The sequence below is a fragment of the Saccostrea cucullata genome, unplaced genomic scaffold, assembly GCF_032062105.1.
Source record: "Saccostrea cucullata isolate Sc308-1 unplaced genomic scaffold, CSIRO_AGI_Scuc_v1 ctg2595, whole genome shotgun sequence".
Taxonomy (NCBI): domain Eukaryota; kingdom Metazoa; phylum Mollusca; class Bivalvia; order Ostreida; family Ostreidae; genus Saccostrea; species Saccostrea cuccullata.
Window position 1 is genome coordinate 16,275 of NW_026940031.1, and position 17,399 is coordinate 33,673.

At 33.7% G+C, this 17,399-nt stretch overlaps 1 protein-coding gene and 1 long non-coding RNA gene across 2 annotated transcripts; both read left to right on the forward strand.

Moving 5' to 3' along the window:
- The first annotated feature begins 3,074 nt into the window (after positions 1 to 3,074).
- LOC134254629 (heat shock 70 kDa protein 12A-like) lies at positions 3,075 to 8,612 on the forward strand. Its single transcript, XM_062737167.1, has 4 exons — positions 3,075 to 3,395; positions 3,699 to 3,926; positions 4,599 to 4,743; positions 7,519 to 8,612. The coding sequence occupies exons 1-4, from the start codon at positions 3,075 to 3,077 to the stop codon at positions 8,565 to 8,567; spliced, it is 1,743 nt and encodes a 580-aa protein (XP_062593151.1). The 3' UTR covers positions 8,568 to 8,612.
- A 3,768-nt stretch (positions 8,613 to 12,380) lies between these two features.
- On the forward strand, positions 12,381 to 14,976 carry LOC134254634 (uncharacterized). Its single transcript, XR_009989343.1, has 3 exons — positions 12,381 to 12,467; positions 13,011 to 13,112; positions 14,268 to 14,976. It is a non-coding gene; the product is annotated as an uncharacterized LOC134254634 (long non-coding RNA).
- Positions 14,977 to 17,399: the final 2,423 nt, after the last annotated feature.

The following is a 17,399-nucleotide window of genomic DNA, read 5'->3' on the forward strand; positions in this document are numbered from 1 at the left end:
TTTGAAAGCTTTTTTGCCCCCCAAAAATGATGTCTCGATTCGATTACGGGGGTGTATAGTTTTTGACCTGTCCGTCTAACTGCCTGCACCTCTTGTCTCAGTGACGTAGCATCGTTTTTGAAAGTGAATGGGGGGGGGGCGGCAGAGATTTTACCTTTCAATGAACATTTTCAATAGTAATGTTGGGAAAAAGGGGGGCAGTAGGGCTGTGTATTGAGCCAAAATTTTCAATACGATACGATACAATATTTTTTAAAGCGATATGCGATATATTGGATTCTAAAAAAAGTCTATTAGAAAAGGCTTCTAAATCATTTTAATGCATACATTTCATAACAATTAACTGTTTTATTACCCAAAAATTGTTTCTTGCTCAGTGGCGGATCCAGAAGTTCATGTGGGGGGGTTTTGAGGCCCAAAGGGCCGAAGGGGGAGGGCATGGGAGGGGGTGTCCCCCTCCCATAGGTGGGGGAAAATTTTGTTTTGAATGGTTCTAAATGGTGCATTTTCCAGAATTTTTTGGTACGTTTTGTAGCATTTTTTAAGACCAATCATCACAAATTTTTAAGAATCCAGAAAAAAAATGTTTCAATTTGATTTAACTTTAACACAAGACTTTAGACCTTGTTTAAAAAAATGGATTGAGGGGGCTCCCCCCCCCCCGAAAAAAATTGTTTTAAATAGTTCTAAAATGGTGCATTTTCCAGCATTTCTTGTACTTTTTGTAGCTTTTTTAAGGACCAATCATCACAAATATTTAAGAATTTAGATAAATAAAATGTTTCAAATTACATGTAATTTAACTTTAACACAAGACTTTAGACTTTGCTTTAAAAAATTGTTACATCTGACAATTTTAGGAACACAAGCAGTTGACTTCAAGTTGCCTTTTAAATGCATTTTCAATTAATTTAGTCAAGCTGACTTCTAAGATACAACTGATGTGCAATTTTAAACACTTTCAAAAAATCAAACATTGGATTCTTTTCAGAATTCCTAATTAGTGCTTTTCAATTTACTTGAGTATACTGTCAATATGATGTAAAAAATGTATTCTTTTAATTTTTAAAATGGTAAATAAAAAACCCTATATAATAGTTTATTCAAATAGTTAATAAAAAAACATGCATTTTATCAGCAAAGGAATATTACTGAGCAGCACCGTAACTATGCAGTTTTCTGTTGTTGATACTTGACTACATTGTACTGCACGATGATCTTGTGACTTCACTAGATTCACGGATTACCCCTCTCTCTGTTGATTACCTGTGTATTGTGTGCGTTCAAGTGGAAAGTGATTTCCTGTTACGTGCCTGAAGTATATTTCACAGTTGTACAGAACAATGGATTCGTGTATATTAGAGTCTTATCAATGCAACAAAATGATAAAATGACACTTGTAAAAAAAAAAAAAAAATTCAATGAGCGGGGGGGTTTTCCCGAACCCCCCCAAACCCCCCTGAATCCGCCCTTGTTGCTTATGTCTGACGTCGAACTTGTGTGATGGGTCGGAGAACTCTTACCTTGCCCTATTAACTTTAACCTTACCTACACTGTATATTGACTTTTAACTGAGTGGTACTATGACTTTCATATTTCATAGGTACCGGTATATTCCTTGTGGCAAGAACTTTCTTTGGGTACCACCAAATTTGACCTTTTGACCTTGACCTTGTAGTTTGACACACTTTTCCAAATTTTAATTTACTTTAGCCATAACTTTTGAACGGTTGGTGCCAGGATTTTCATACTTCACATTATGTATACTTTGTGAAAAGACCTTCCACTTGATACCAGAAACTTTGACTTTGGCCTTAGAGATTGACCCACTTCAAAAAAAATTGAACCTTTGCCATAACTTTCAAACGGTAAGAGCTAAGGCTTTCATACTTTTACATATTTAATCCGTGACGGTGTGACAAGATCTTTCATGGGATGCCAACAACTTTGACCCTTTCACCTTGTAGTTTGACTTACTCTTTATAAATATAAAACTTCAATTGGCAATAACTTTGGAATGGTTTTGGGGACGTTTTTATTGAGGGGGCACACACTACTGAATTGATTATCCGCTCTTATTCCAAAAAATCCAATATGTTGTCCCCCTGTCAGTCCCTGACATTTTCCTGCCACTCCCTGACTTTCTCCTATTATTCCCTGCCGTTGTTCCTGACTACCCTGTCCACTCCCTGCATGTCGTCCCTTCTCGTTGTCCCTGTTTGCACTGATTTCCCCCTGCATGTCGTACCCTGACCTCCTCGTCGTTGTCCCTGTGTATCCTGTCTACTCCCTGTTGTCCCCTGACATTTTCTGACCTACCTGTCCAGTCCCTGTCGCCCTATGTCTATTCTGACTTTCCCCTGTCATTCCCTGACATTTCTTTTAACCAAGAAAGGGGATATATTCTTTAGCTTGTGAGAGAGAAAAGTCTATCGGCAAAGAAATGCATTGATTCGGAAGAAAAAATACACTCTACAGCTCTTTGAAATAACATTTTTCTAAGAATCGGCAAAATATTAGGGGACATGGCCCTCGTGCCCCCCCCCCCTCCCCCCGCCGGTTCCTACCGCCATGGGCAATATGCTGAAGTATCGATCATTCCTAAACATGACTTTCCATACATAACTTTTTGCTATTGAAAATGTTCATTGAAATGCTGTTCTGTCCCCCCCCCCCCCCACAATGATGCAATTTGATCCAGAGACGACAGTACACAATAATCATTTGCAAAATTGTAATTGCACCAGTCAGTTTCAAGTTACTAACTAAATACATTAACATTGGAATGATAGTAAGAATAGATGCATCGGGGAGGGCGGGGGTGGGGGGGGGGTCAAACACCTTTTTAAATGACCATTTTCAGTCCCACTCTCTCCGGATAGTATTTGCCTCGCCCTCTTTTGTTTAGTTCAGTTTTTTTTTCAGACATAAATTTCAATGTTTGAGATCTCCAAATTTCTTGTTAACTACATTTAAGAAAAACCAAACGTTAGAATATTTTTACAAGCGTATTTCTTAAGTTTACTTCAACTTTTTAAGCTACATGTATATCAATTTCAAACTTTTTCTTCCAGATGTCTGCTTCCAAAAATGCTCTTTACGTTGTGGCCATAGACTTTGGAACAACATACTCTGGATACGCCTTTTCCACGCGTTCAGAATTCTTCAAAGACAATGAAAAGGATATAGAAAAAATATATACTGTTCACTGGAATTCCGGATCATTGATGTCAGAGAAAACACCCACCACCCTGCTACTCGACAAAGACCAAAACTTTGTCAGCTTTGGATACGATGCTGAAACCTTGTATAGCAGATTGCCGGAAGAGGAAAAGAAAAAATATTTTTATTTTCGTCGATTTAAAATGATGTTGTATGACAAAGAAGGACAACTGGTAAATTTATGAATAGAGTCCCCAAGGCTATCTGCAATCCATAATTAGATCTTTTCCACATGTATTACATGATTATTCTTTTTTAAGTCAATGTATTTTATTATGGAAAGCCGTAGGATATATTCTCACAATTTTTATTTTTTTTCCAATATAATTTTTGATTATCTAAAAAATAATTAATTTTATCCAAAAAATATAAATGAGACTTTTTTTTTTTACAATATTACATCTTTTCTGCAAAATTAATGTTTCATGATGTGTACATGTATAATTGTTTTTAAAATTGGTTATTAATCCAATCAGAAAATTACCAGAAATACCAAACTAAAGGATATGACAGACAAGGAGATTTCGGCCATAGATGTTTTTACACACTCCATAAAGTATCTAAGAGGCCACTTTTTGGATAGTTTTGAAAAGCGGGATTTAAACAAGGCTATTTCTGAGGAGGGGGATATAATTTGGGTCATAACTGTCCCTGCCATTTGGGACGAACCTGCCAAACAGTTCATGGAAGAAGCAGCTGAAAAGGTAATTAAATTGGTTGTACTTCCTTTTACTGATTTCTATTTGAAATTTAAAGTAAATACATGACTAATATGTTGACAGTGCAACTATTAGTGAGAATTAAGATTGGTCTCGTCAAACCGCACGTCTAGACCCTGACGTCACATGACATCGTATGTCAATCTCACCAGAGGGTACGCTCTGCAAGCTCCACTTGCACTTAACCAATCGGCAATCCACGGCTGACTCCGCTACGCTCCATTTAAACCTCGGATATGATAGGTGGAGTAATACGCATCAAGTCAATACATTTCTCCGCCGGAAACTGCCTTGTCACTCATTTCATATTTCGCTCTGCCTAAAGTTCTTTGAAAAGGTTTCTTTATTTGTGTAATTCCTCATGTTAATTACAACCATATGTTACTAGTCTTTGAACGCAAGAACACAGCGTTGGGCGTGCAACAAAGTAACTCGGAATTCAAAAGTACACTGTATAACATTTGAATGAAATTCATATAATATCACATGACTGAATCAGCAAGATGGTAGATCACCGTTGACGTCCGAGGTTAGTGTGCGAGGTACGAGCCATCCGAGATCTTCCGCCGTAAATTGCACAATTTTTGTATACATCTATAAACCACCCCCTTTATTTAAAATTTATATAAATTTGTTCTGCACTTCATTATATTTTAGGCTGGTATTTCAAAAGCTTCCCTGATGATCTGCTTGGAACCAGAGGCTGCAGCCATGTATTGTAAATGTTTACCTATAGAAAAAGGCGAAGACTGTCTGAGCGCAATGCAGCCTGGTCGAAGGTTCATTGTTTTGGACGCTGGAGGTATGTACACATGTACATCTGTCTTTTAATCTGATAAATGAATACCGGGTACTTTTATTTTAAGTACACCTCGACAAAGACTTAGTTATGTAAAACTGTACCTTCGGTGATTTCGTCCCAGGTTAAAGTTTATGGTACAGAATTCTTTTTAGGTATTTTAATGACTTGAACCTAGCTGCCAAGCTGCATGCATGAATGTACGAGTAGTATGTTTTATTTTTAACATAATGATTTAGGTTTCAGATGCTACATTTTATTGTATTTTCAGCCTATTTTTCATAAGGTATTGACGGAGTTAATGTTTTGGTACAGGTTAAAGTTTTCGAAGCAGATCTCTCCCCAAGCGAGTAACTTGCATGGGTGATTATAGCTGCAGAACTGTAACTTTTCACAAAACAAACTAGACAGTCCGGAGATTTTTAGTACCACTCATTGAAAACCGTGTGCTCAAAATCTCAAAATATTACTAGCCATGTGTTAATAACATTTTATTGAACTATTTCACACAACAATAAAACATATGGAGATAACGAAGAGTATTCAAGATCAAAAGTCCAAAAACTATACAAAACAGGAGCAGAAACACAAGACCTCCAAAACATAAGAGGTGGGATCAGGTACCATGGAGGAGTGAGCATCCCCTGCCAACCGGTCACATCCGCCGTATGCTCCTTGCCTTGGTCGGGAAATGACGGGAAAATCCGTCGTGAATTCAGTGTATAAATAATGGACTTACAATTAGTATTAAAAACGTCAGTTAGCATTTGACTCAATGATAAATTGTATTTGCTGACAAGGTCATTGTATCGGCCCTAGAACCTACGAAATAATGACTTTAAACGAGACTGCTGTTGTTCTTGTTTCATCAATTTGTTTGTCAATAATTTACCTCGTTTTAGAAATTGTTCATACGTAGAGCATGCTCTTGCGTATCGAATTACCTGAGATGTATGATCTCCGTATGCAGCCAGTTGATGAAAGTATATTGCTGCATAAGTATTTAAGGGATGTTAATGGAAAAAAAGAAAGTCATCACGTTTATCATAGAGCTTGGTTGTTAACTTAACATTAACGTCTTTTTCAAGTAAAATATCCAAATATAAAACAGATGCTCTAGACTCTGTGGTGTCTTTTATCTCAAGCTCACCAGGATATATCGTATCGACATTGTTAATCAACAATACGTCGTCGATATATCTAAATGTCGAGTTGAAAGCCACAAGAGATGTTTTCTTCTTTCCATGCATAAGATTTTGCACAAATTCTGCATCATATGAATACAAAAATAGGTCTGCTAATACCGGGACGCATTTGGTACCCATGAGGATTTCAATAGTGTGTTTTAAGACCTGGTCTCCAAAAACAAAATAGATATTGTCAATCACAAACTCAAACTCAAGAGTACTTGTGTTTACAATCAGAATGTTATTTCACAAAATAATTTTGTAGATGACTAATGACAAGGTAAGTAAATTGACGAGTTCCATTTTTATTAAAAAAGCAGCCGTCAATGGCATTCCTTATCTAAACTATAAGTGTTGTTATTAGCCTTTCTGAGCCTTAAATTCAGACCATCAAACTTTAGGCATGATTTTGGGTGGCAAATAATTCCGACTAACGCGATTTAATAAGATTCTTGTAGATGTCAACTACAAGAGTAGTTAATAGAAGTCTAAAGTATTTTTTTAATCAAACTATTTTGCAGTTGAGGTAGGAGTTTGGGGAATTTAATCAAGAACCGCGAGCAACTTTTATGCGCAATAAATATAGTTTTTTTTTCTATAGATGGCACTGTAGCTCTCTGGTCATTTATCCCAACTTTTACAGACCAGCGTGCTTCAGACCTGTTTCTGGACGAGTGACTTGTTTTAAAACTTTTGAGTAAGTCCATTCCCATATTCTAGGTTATTAGTTAAGTATGAGATTGCATGCTTAAAGACGACATTCGTTGAGATGACCTTTGTATCATCGACTGGTTTTTAACATATAACGTACACAGGCCTTTTGGGGCTGGATACCCTTTATTTTTTTTTTCTTTTTAAATCTGTGTATATGTATCAGTCGAAAACGATATATTTAAAAGCGACTTGTAGAGACAAAAAGGTTAGTTTATCGATACCAAGTTGTGCGTATTAGACTACCAAATAGGACAAAGGTATGTCGATCCTAGATTAAAAAAAAATTAAAGGGATACAGCCCCCTGATGCCTGTGATAACGTACCATTTTCCATTTAAAAATCTTGGTATCTGCAGCAATGTTTATAATTAAATCATCGTTTGTGTAAAATAAAAAAATTCCAATTTTCTTTACTTTTGATCAAACGAGGTTATAGTTTATGAATTTTTAAAAATCAAAAGTTTATATTTGAAATTTAACACTATCAAACATTATCTATAAAAAGAAATCTTCAAAAACGATTCTAACAATTGTTTTTTATTACATTGTTCAGTTACAAAGCAGTGGGTAAAAATCTAGAATTCACAATGCTGTAAGCAGACTTTTCTGTCATGGTAAATCATTAGTCTTGCAAATTGTCAATCAAAGTTCATGTAGATTAAACATATTGTGGCTTTAACATTGCTCAATGAAAGTAAAGAGAAAAAAAAACATTTTTTCAGAATGTGAACAATTTTAAAAATACAAAGTCGAGGTGAGCTTTGATTACTTATGTGTAATTTTATTTGCTTATTCTTGTACTTGTAAGAAATTAAGAGTAGTGTCATAAATTTACATGTATCTTATACATTATTGTTAGAATACTTTGAATATTTCAGGTGGTACCATTGACATGGCAATACAAGAAGTGACAAAAGATGGAAAGCTACAAGAAATTGACCGCGCTCAGGGTGGTGATTGGGGTGGTATATATGTAGACGCCCAGTTCAAAGAAATGTTGGAGAAAATCGTTTCCAAATCAGTCTTTGAGGATTTCCGCATGCAGAATCCTGGAGACTATATAGAGTTGTTTAGAAATTTTGAAAGTAAGAAGAGAGAAAAAGCAAGTCGCAAAAAAGTTAATGTGAATATACCGCATTCTTTTCTGGATGTAGTGAATGGAGATCTTAATACGTTGACAAAGACTAAAGGCTTAGAGGAATATGTGACTTGGAGAAGAGATAAAATTTTCATCGAGCGTAAAAAATTTGAAGAATTCTTTAATCACGTTATCGACAAGATAGTCCTAAAAGTTGAGGAAATGTTGCTATCAGAGAAAGCCCAAGGAACCGACGTAATTCTTATGGTTGGTGGGTTTTCTGAGTGCGACCTCCTACAAAAGAGGATAAGAGAATCGTTCCCAGCCTGTAGAGTTGTGATTCCCCCAGACTGTGGTTTGGCCGTATTGAAAGGGGCCGTTATATTTGGTTTCGATCCGAACATGATTTCCGCCAGAGTAGTGAAGTACACCTATGGTGTTGGAACCAACACCTCCTTCATTGAAGGCACTCATCCTGAATCTAAGAGAACTATTCAGAATGGAAAAGTTTATTGCAAAGACAAGTTTGATATTCATGTAAGAAAAGGAGACACAATTCATGTTAACGAAACTACAGACAAAACGTACAACCCAGTCTATGAAGATCAAACTGCTGTCGAATTCAGAGTCTTCACGTGTACTCACAGGGATCCAATGTATATCGATGAAGAGGGGTGTAAGGAGATCGGTTCCTTGAGCGTTCCTATGCCAGATACTAGTGGGGGAACCAACAGGAAGGTCAAGGCCAAATTCCACTTTGGGGGAACTAAGATTACTGTTGAGGGCATTGACGAAACGTCAAACACTTCAGTAGATATTAAAATTGACTTTTTGGAAGGCTCGCCGTAATCGTAAACTTTTTGGAGAATGAATGAAATATGGTCAAGCTTTTAATCGTCTTCCTGAAAAACATTTTTAAATTATTTTATCATAATATTTAATCAGAGCAAGCATAATTATTATTAATCGAATTTTTAACGTTTTGCAATTAATCTATCATTTGTACTGTATGTAAATTATTTTTTTTTTGAACATTGCTTTTTGTAAAGGAATAATTATAAACGAATAGTACCCACTGTATTCATGGAGTAGCGTTGTATTATTGTTACTTGTGCATGTATTTCATATCTATAAAGCTGATTATTTATATAAACATTATTTATAAGAACATATACACGTGAAGCATCGGTTATTTTCTATGATTTTTATTCTTTTGTTCAGAATATCTTTTTGCATTTTTTTGCATTATAACAAACCTTTCCACGGACAGGTTAGATCCTTCTCGAAATACTAGTTATTGATTTATAGCAAAATTCCTCCTTGATTTCTCGATAAACATGTTTTACTCTAAAGCAAAGTATTCTAGCTCTATGCTTATAGTTATCAAAAGCAAGCATACATCGGACTCGGTCCAAATTGTGAATTTCATGATCCTTTGATTTTAAAAATGCACATTGAACATTCATGAAATATCTCTTGAAAATCTGTGGAGCAGAATTTATTAACATTGGTTTTCTTGGACTTACGAGGGTTGTTCAATAAATAATGTCCTCGCTTCTTAGAAAGAAGCAAAAGACGCTTTTCGATGATTTAGTCTTTATGATTTAACTAAATATTCTCTTTTAATTAAAATAAACTTCTGTAACATTTTTATCCAATTTCTGATTGTTTTAGAACTCATTTTTTTGAGAATGGCCCTTCGTATACTGGAATATGGCAGATCCTATCATATCGTGGACTTGCTTCCTCTTTCTGAAGGTGTTTTTTAATGCTTAGGAAATGAACCAAGTCAAAGTGTGACAGATCGGGCGAATATTGTTGGTGTGACAAAAAAATAACTTACTCTTTATCCCCAAAACACCTTTACTCTTCTGGGAGTGTGGGTTTGGACGCTGTCATGAAGAAATTTAATGTAATGGATTCCTGATTCTAGTTTCTTCCTCTCATAAACTTTCGATATTTTTTGAAAAAAAATTGCTTTATAGACTCCTCCAGAAATTGAAATGCCTCCACGAATAAAAAATTTCAACTAGATGCTGTCATGAGACAGTAATACCCGCACTAAGGTGTTTGCCTCTAAATGCACACTTCTTCATATTGGGCTTTACCAAGGGAAAAGTCAATATAATTCAATAATTTACATAATACATGTATTCATCAAATTGAGCATAATATGCTCAGGTGACCATGTAGCTGCAGATCTGCAGCGTTATGGTTTTATATATTTGACTTTGACCATAACGCTACAGATCCCCATATGCAAAAAAGGTGCAATTTACGGCGCAATATTTTTTGCGCACTCTTGGGCAGTTTTTCTCCACTTTCTAGCATTGGTCAATTAATTACCTAATTCACTCCCTAATTTTAGACACATTCTGTAGCCAATATGTATATTTTGTCCACCTCCCAGCTATTTAATGATTTATAGTCATCTCTACAGGCAAAAAACTCGCTTGATGTGAATTTTCAGCAATCTAACAAATAATTTTAATCAAGCGAGTTTATCACGTGTAGAGACGACTAGAAAAGGATTGGAGATGGATAAAATATACAGATTAGTTAAACAATGTGCCTAGAATTAGGGAGTGAAAGGTAGTAAATTAACCGATGCTGGAAAGTGGAAAAATTCTCCCCAGAAGTGCGCAAAACATATTGCGCCGTAAATTTCACCTTTTTTTTGCATTAAAGGGAACTGTAGCTTTATGGTCAAAGACTAATACATGTATATAAAACCATAACGCTACAGATCTGCAGCTAGTGACCATGTGACCCATGGGACTCCATCTTATTGGTATTTCATATTCATAATCGATTACCAGTCGGAAATTAAACAGCAGAATTAAATTAATGATGTAAATTAGGTTTGAGAAAGGGGGGGGGGTGTATAAATTTTTGGCACATACTGTATAAGTGGAAATTTTAGCGAAACGCAAATTTAGCGATTTCTACCTAAAATCTTGTATTTTATTTTTAGCGAGAAGTAATTTTAGCGATTTTAAGAGTCATTCTCTGTAAGGACCACAGATGCCGTTCAAACGAATATCACAGATTTTAATAAAACATATATGAAAAAATTATGAATGTGTATGAGATTAATTAGGTATAGTTAAAATTTTGGGATGTGACCTATCCTCCAGGTTATGGCCCCCTAACACATTTTGTGGCTACCCCCATGTTTGAAAAGGTCAGTTTTCTCCTAATTTGACATAAAAAAAATTCTAAATAAGAAATGCACTATGGTTGGATTAAGTGCATTAAATTGTGAAAACAAGGTGTGAAGTAAAGATAAAAAATTATTTTGCTTCATCACTAACTCCCCTTTTCATGTTAAAGAAATTTAATTTCCTCCTATTTTTAACCCATAACCAACACGCTAAATAACCATACTTTCAGTGCCATTTTATAAAAAATCCCAAGATAGGTTTATAAAATATTAACAATATTTTGAAAGCAAGCATACTTGATTATTTATTCATAATTATTCTGGATGTGTGTTTTTTGTTTTAAAAAAATAAAATGCATTTGAAAATTTTAAAAAAACTAGCATTTCACAAAAATATTATCTCCCTTTGTAGAACTCTCTAGTACCGACAGTGAAAGAAGGTAAAAACAAAAGTATTTGTAAGCATGACGTTTTGCCGGTTTGGAGTTCCTTTTCACAAACGATGTGTTTTACTGATATTTTTATACAAAACTGCTTAGATTATACAGTATAGCTTCCTTGGCAGATGTGATATTGTTTATTCTGAAGACATTCAACAACTCGTGAGTTTTAGCAATGGCCATGTATTATCTAAAGTAGGTCGTATGCCTTGTGTTACATTTGCAAAATTATTTAGTAAATACAGTGAATGACTATCGAATGTGGACGTTATTTTAACTTTTCTTCAAAATAAAATACAAAGAGGTGAAGAAGAAAGTTTTGTCAAATTCCAAATCTTCTAAGTTCACACCTGCATATTGAAAACACCAGAGGAGATGGACCATGAATTCCCCTCCAAACAGCAGGTCCAGTACAATCAGTACATTTAGCTTCGTAGGTAGAATTACCTACGTAGCTTTATTTACCTACCTCAGGTAGCTTTATTTAGCTATTTCAATGTAACTTTTCTTTTTATGGAAAAGAGACAAAAAATCGCAGTTAAATGACTATTGATATTTATACTAGGGAGACTTTAAAAAACATTCCAAAGCAGAGATACTTTAAACATCGCTGTGTTTGGTCAATTTAGAGCAAAACATGTAATTCCATTGTTTGGTTATCTTTCTGTGTGGTGAGGCATGACTGAGTATGATTAATTCACATTGTGTTGAATAATTACCAACCTATTATCATGTTAACCAGAACTGGACTTCTTTGTCATTTCATTCAAGGAATAACTAACTGTCATACATAGCCTTAAAACTTTCAGAACTTTGATTGCAATTGCGCAGAAAAAGACATTTCTTCAAGAGGGAATTTTTCATGAATTGTTTTCAGATGAGATCAAAGTTGAAAATGATCACTGCATCAAGATGATAGTTTTTGCACATCCTGAGAAAAATGCTTTTTTATAGAAATAAATTCATTTGGTAGCTAAATCAAGCTACCTGAGGTAGGTAAATAAAGCTACGTAGGTAATTCTATCTACGTAGCTAAATGTACTGATTGTACTGGACCTGAACAGAACATATGAAAATGTGAAAGCAGGTCATTTGATTGGTAAATCTGGTGCAACGCTACCAGTGTTATACACCATGCATTTACACGTAAGTAACTACAATTTCTGATACACAATATAATAATATTTGTTCGTAGAGTTATGAGTAGATGAAATTATTGAAAAAGAATTAAATCGAAATGAATGTAAAAAGGTACAGTCCAAAGACTATACTAAAGTATTTCTATCTACATGTGTAGGTCTTAGAAGTGGGTAATATAGCTACTTTGGGTAGCTTAACCTACATACATGTACATTGTAGCTATTAATAGCTATGTGGGTAGAATAAGAAATAATCTTTGGGTTTGACCTTGTAAATTTCATTTTCCTTGTTCATCTTGAACACTCTATAATGATGCATGCATTTATTAATAAAGATTAACAAGATATTAATTAAAAAGTTTCTCCAATTTGAATTATTGTACACAGTTATTTATTTTAGACCTGTCAACATACAAAACTAAATAAAAAGTACCGTTAAATATGTGGTGAATGGCAAAAAAAATTGACAACTCATTCTTAGATAATTATGCTTTAATTAGTACCTGTAAGGAATTGAATTATTTTTATGAAAATATACAATTTATTGTAGCATGCTGCTGTGTGACCAAGTGAGGGGCATCACAAGGAAGGGGAAGATATTTAGATCATTCATGGAGCCTTCAACATCATATTAAAACCAAATTATAAAGAGGTATAGTGTCCATGTACTATAATTTTGACCCATTAGCATTAGAAATAAGACATTGGTAATAAATTTTGAAGGATAGAGGATACGGCTTTCATGTTCCATATATACATTAACTACTATTATTGACCCACTTTTCAAGGCATGTAAACTTTCTGTGATGTTCCAATTTCTACCGATCTGAAATCATCCTAATTATTCTATAAAAATATTTTTTACTTCAAATTCATTTTTTGTGCAACTTTGAATAAGAAATTAAAAAAAAAACTACACTGTAAAACTTATTCATTTTATTCATTAAAACATGACCCAAGTTGTTATTTTCAAAAATTTTGACGAGAGTTTCTACCACTTTCCTTAAGAAACCTCTCTACACCGAACACTAAAGAGTTACGATTCTGTTCTATTTATCTGCCCTTAGATTTAAATGCCAATAAATATACATTTACACTATATTACTCTGTTTATAATCAAATCAAGTATTCTTAACATTTTAAAAGGGCAAGATAGTTTAAATTCTAAATCAATAAACATGTTGTTTACATGTATCTTCTCCATAGAAGTAAATATCAATTATTTCTACTGATACTGTGTTGTGTTTGAACATTTTTTTCCTGGGGTTAAATGCCATGTATCATGTATTGAAAATGAAATAGAGAAGCTTATTATTTACATCTTTATTCAATATAATTTTCGCAAAGTCCAAAAATCATTTTACACTGGTGTAGAGAGGATGTATGACCTATTACATGTACAAGTGTAACTGTTATCATGATCCGATTGGTTCCTTTAATCATTTTTAGCTCTACTGGTCAAAGACCAGAAGAGCTTATGCGATAGTAATCTGTCAATCGTCTGTTTGTCTGTCTGTATGTCTGTCCGTCTGTAAATAGTTTTTCAAAATGCTACTCCTCCTACAGTTTTGGTCTGATTTCAATATAACTTGGCACACAAGTAAATCATAATAAGATAAATAATTCTGTGTATCTGTTTTTGTCATTATTCTATTGATTGCTTTTGTAAATGTCCCAAATGCTAGTTTTCTCTTTCTTTATTATCAGTACAAACCAGTAGAGCTACAGTCTTGACAGAGATTTCTGGTTAACTTAAGTCTTGTATTATCTACCTGGTAAATCTAAATACTTGTATTGTCTATTACAGAACTCAAGAAGCCAGAGTTTTACATTTAGTCATGACCAGTCATGACATTCAGCAAATGAATGAGTATCTGATGAAAATTAGTGAGAGTTTTCAGAGAATGGGAGATACCGTCGGGACACCTTCACTAAGCCTGCTATATTATACTACAACAATATAATGACAAACATTGCTGTTATTCTACCAAAGAACATCAAAGAAATAGTGAAGTCTTACAGTACCTGAAGAAAATCCTAGTCTTGCCTATAGTATTATACCTGAAGGAAGTTTTGACCACTTATCCTAAAGTTATTCATGCATAATAACATGGGTCCACTATGCACTACCATGAATATGCTTCAAATAATTTTAAAAAAAGAAATTTAATAATGTACATTCTTAAATAAAAGATAAAAAGTGTATAAACAGTGGTCTCATTGCATGTAAAATGATAATTCCATCCTTTGTTACAATTATTGAATTTTTATTAAATTGACAAAAGAATTAAAGAAATCTATGTCAAAAATGTCTATTATTATTTTCAAGGCTTAAGGATAACGTTCTTGGGTATATCATAGAAAATATATAATTATTTTTCACAATATGACCAACATTTGCCCCCCCCCCCCCTAATATTTTGCCAATATATAGAATTCTATAATAAACATAGCTACTCTATACTTGTGCCCCCTCAGAAAATATGTCTAATGATCTTTTGTCCTTATTTTGCTTTCTAGAAATTTTTGGTAGTTTTCACTGAGAATGTATGGTTGTGCCCCCCCCCCCCTCCCTTCCAACTGAAATTGCCTCTTACGAGCCTGCAATCAAGTTGAAAATATGAATGACAGGAACTCTTACTACTTACATGTATGGCCTTATTTTACTTTTGTTGTCCTTATTCTGCTGGTATTATAATTTTATTAGCTCAATAATCAAATTACATGTGTATTTAGATATGTTGCTGTGAATGGTTTGTGTTCAACAGTATACATACATACATGTATTTTTGAAATTCTTCATTTTGTATCAATCAATTACAAGTATATGAAATAATGTTTGAGCTTTAATATAAATTGATAATTGAAAAAGTTATTTAAAAAAAAATAATAAGCACGAACTATCTCTGCACACCATAATCTTTTATATTTTTTTTGAAAAAATAATAATAAATAATAATCTTTTAATTTTCAGATTTATTTTCAGTTATCAATTGTTTATTTAGTCCATTTAAACCATTTTGGATTAAACATGTTGTACTTTATAGCATTCTGTTTCTGTAATCAGAAATCCTGACTTAAGGTCATTCAGTCAATTCCTGAAAATGTGGAGAAGCAATTATACTACATGTATATATTCTTCAGTTAACTTTGAACTCTTGACCTTAGCGCCTTACGTTGTGATAGAGTTAATAAATTAACTTTTCATCGACTCTTTTTTTCTGCTAAATTTGTAACAGATACGTTTAGTAGCTGAAGAAGATAAAGTTTGAGTCATAGAACAGGTGTCTTTAATCCCCAGCCTTTTCCTCATTAAAAAAAGGGGGGGGGGTAAAATGAAATATCTGTGTATTACTTTTATATCTTAAATATATCTACATTTCATTTAAAGAATTGATTACTAGCATGAATAATATACACGTCAGTATTGTTAAAATTTAGCCACAAAAGTGATTTTGAACCGATAAAAACATGAATTCAAATGAAAAAAAATCCCATGAGCCCTGTTAACCATTGCTATGTTGCTATCCGCCCCTAAAATGATACATTTTCATTCATTTTTTATCATTTAATTCTCTGTTAAGGTTGTTTTACATAAACAATGTCCTCAAAAGAGAAAAAAACAAACTCTACAAAATATACCATATACAATGTATAACGCAGTTTTCCAATCCATATCTGAGGAAATTCGGGATTATGGGTTATTTTCATTTTGATATTTCCCGAGTTATCTGAAAAACACATGTTTGGAATCTATATGAAATGAAAGACTATAGTATAGATATTTGGAATAAACAAGAAGTTTAAAAAACCTATCTTGGAATTTAAAGATAAATGTAATTGAAATAGAGGGTAAAATGGATTTTTCTGCATTTTGAAAAAATCATGAAATTTGATATTTTTAGCCTTCTATCAGCTTAAAACGCCTCAGGCAAAAGATTAAATTCTTAATTATTTTAATTACATAAGAATGCATAAAATAAATTATATAATTGAAAGTGGTCATGTTTTTTGTGTTTAAAGGAAATATTGGGGTTAAAAATGCTATATTTCATGAAATATAACCTGTCAAAATGGCCATATTTGTGTTAGTTACGGTTGCCATGGCAACGGACACCCCGAAACATGAACTAAGGTGGTTTTCTCAGTTAGACACCTAAGTACACTCTAAATACAAAAAATTACGTATTTCGGAGACATTCGTTTTTACGGCCTCCTTGGATTCTTTGGTTTTTACAGAGAATGACTCTTAAAATGCTAATTCAAGAAGCTTTAACAAATGATAAGCAATTAATTTTCAGTGGTATTCAATTTTAGCGATGTCAGCACCCTCGCTAATAATGCCAAAATTAAATCCTCGCTAAAAATTCTACTTGTACGGTAATTTGAACTTTTTAAATCTATTTTCTAATATAGATTAACAAAAAATAATATTATTCAAATTAGTGTAAAGCGTTTTTGATGAATTTTTCAAAATGTGCAAAGTTTATTTATATTTGATAGGTAGAAACTTCTTGAAAGCTGCCATATACACAATCAATTTAGTCAACCCCCACCCCTCTCCCATCAACACACACACACAAACACACCTTATTTGCCTGTTTTTGGAAATAGGCCTAGATGGCAAAGTTAAAATAAAACATCTTTTGTAAATGATAATTTTCAATTTGTTCTTGCACTATACATGTATCTGAACACCTGCATCACATTGGGCTTGCGTCACGTTCCCAACTTAAGTACTAGTTTTACCATTGGCATTATCATTTTAGGCACGTGCAGTAGGCTACTAGTGTGCATCATTGCACTAAGGCATATATGTCAGTAGGAATTATTTCATTTTGTGTTTTAACTGGATTATATTTCATGAAGATGACAAGGCCTAATTAATGACAATCGGTAAGTACAAGTTTTGGTATAGATTTGGGTAAAACAGTCTGAA

Coding starts and splice junctions, on each gene's coding strand:
- LOC134254629 (XM_062737167.1), top strand. CDS start 3,075: ATGTCTGCTTCCAAAAATGCTCTTTACGTTGTGGCCATAGACTTTGGA. Junction 3,396..3,698: donor ATGACAAAGAAGGACAACTG/GTAAATTTATGA, acceptor TAATCCAATCAG/AAAATTACCAGAAATACCAA. Junction 3,927..4,598: donor TGGAAGAAGCAGCTGAAAAG/GTAATTAAATTG, acceptor ATTATATTTTAG/GCTGGTATTTCAAAAGCTTC.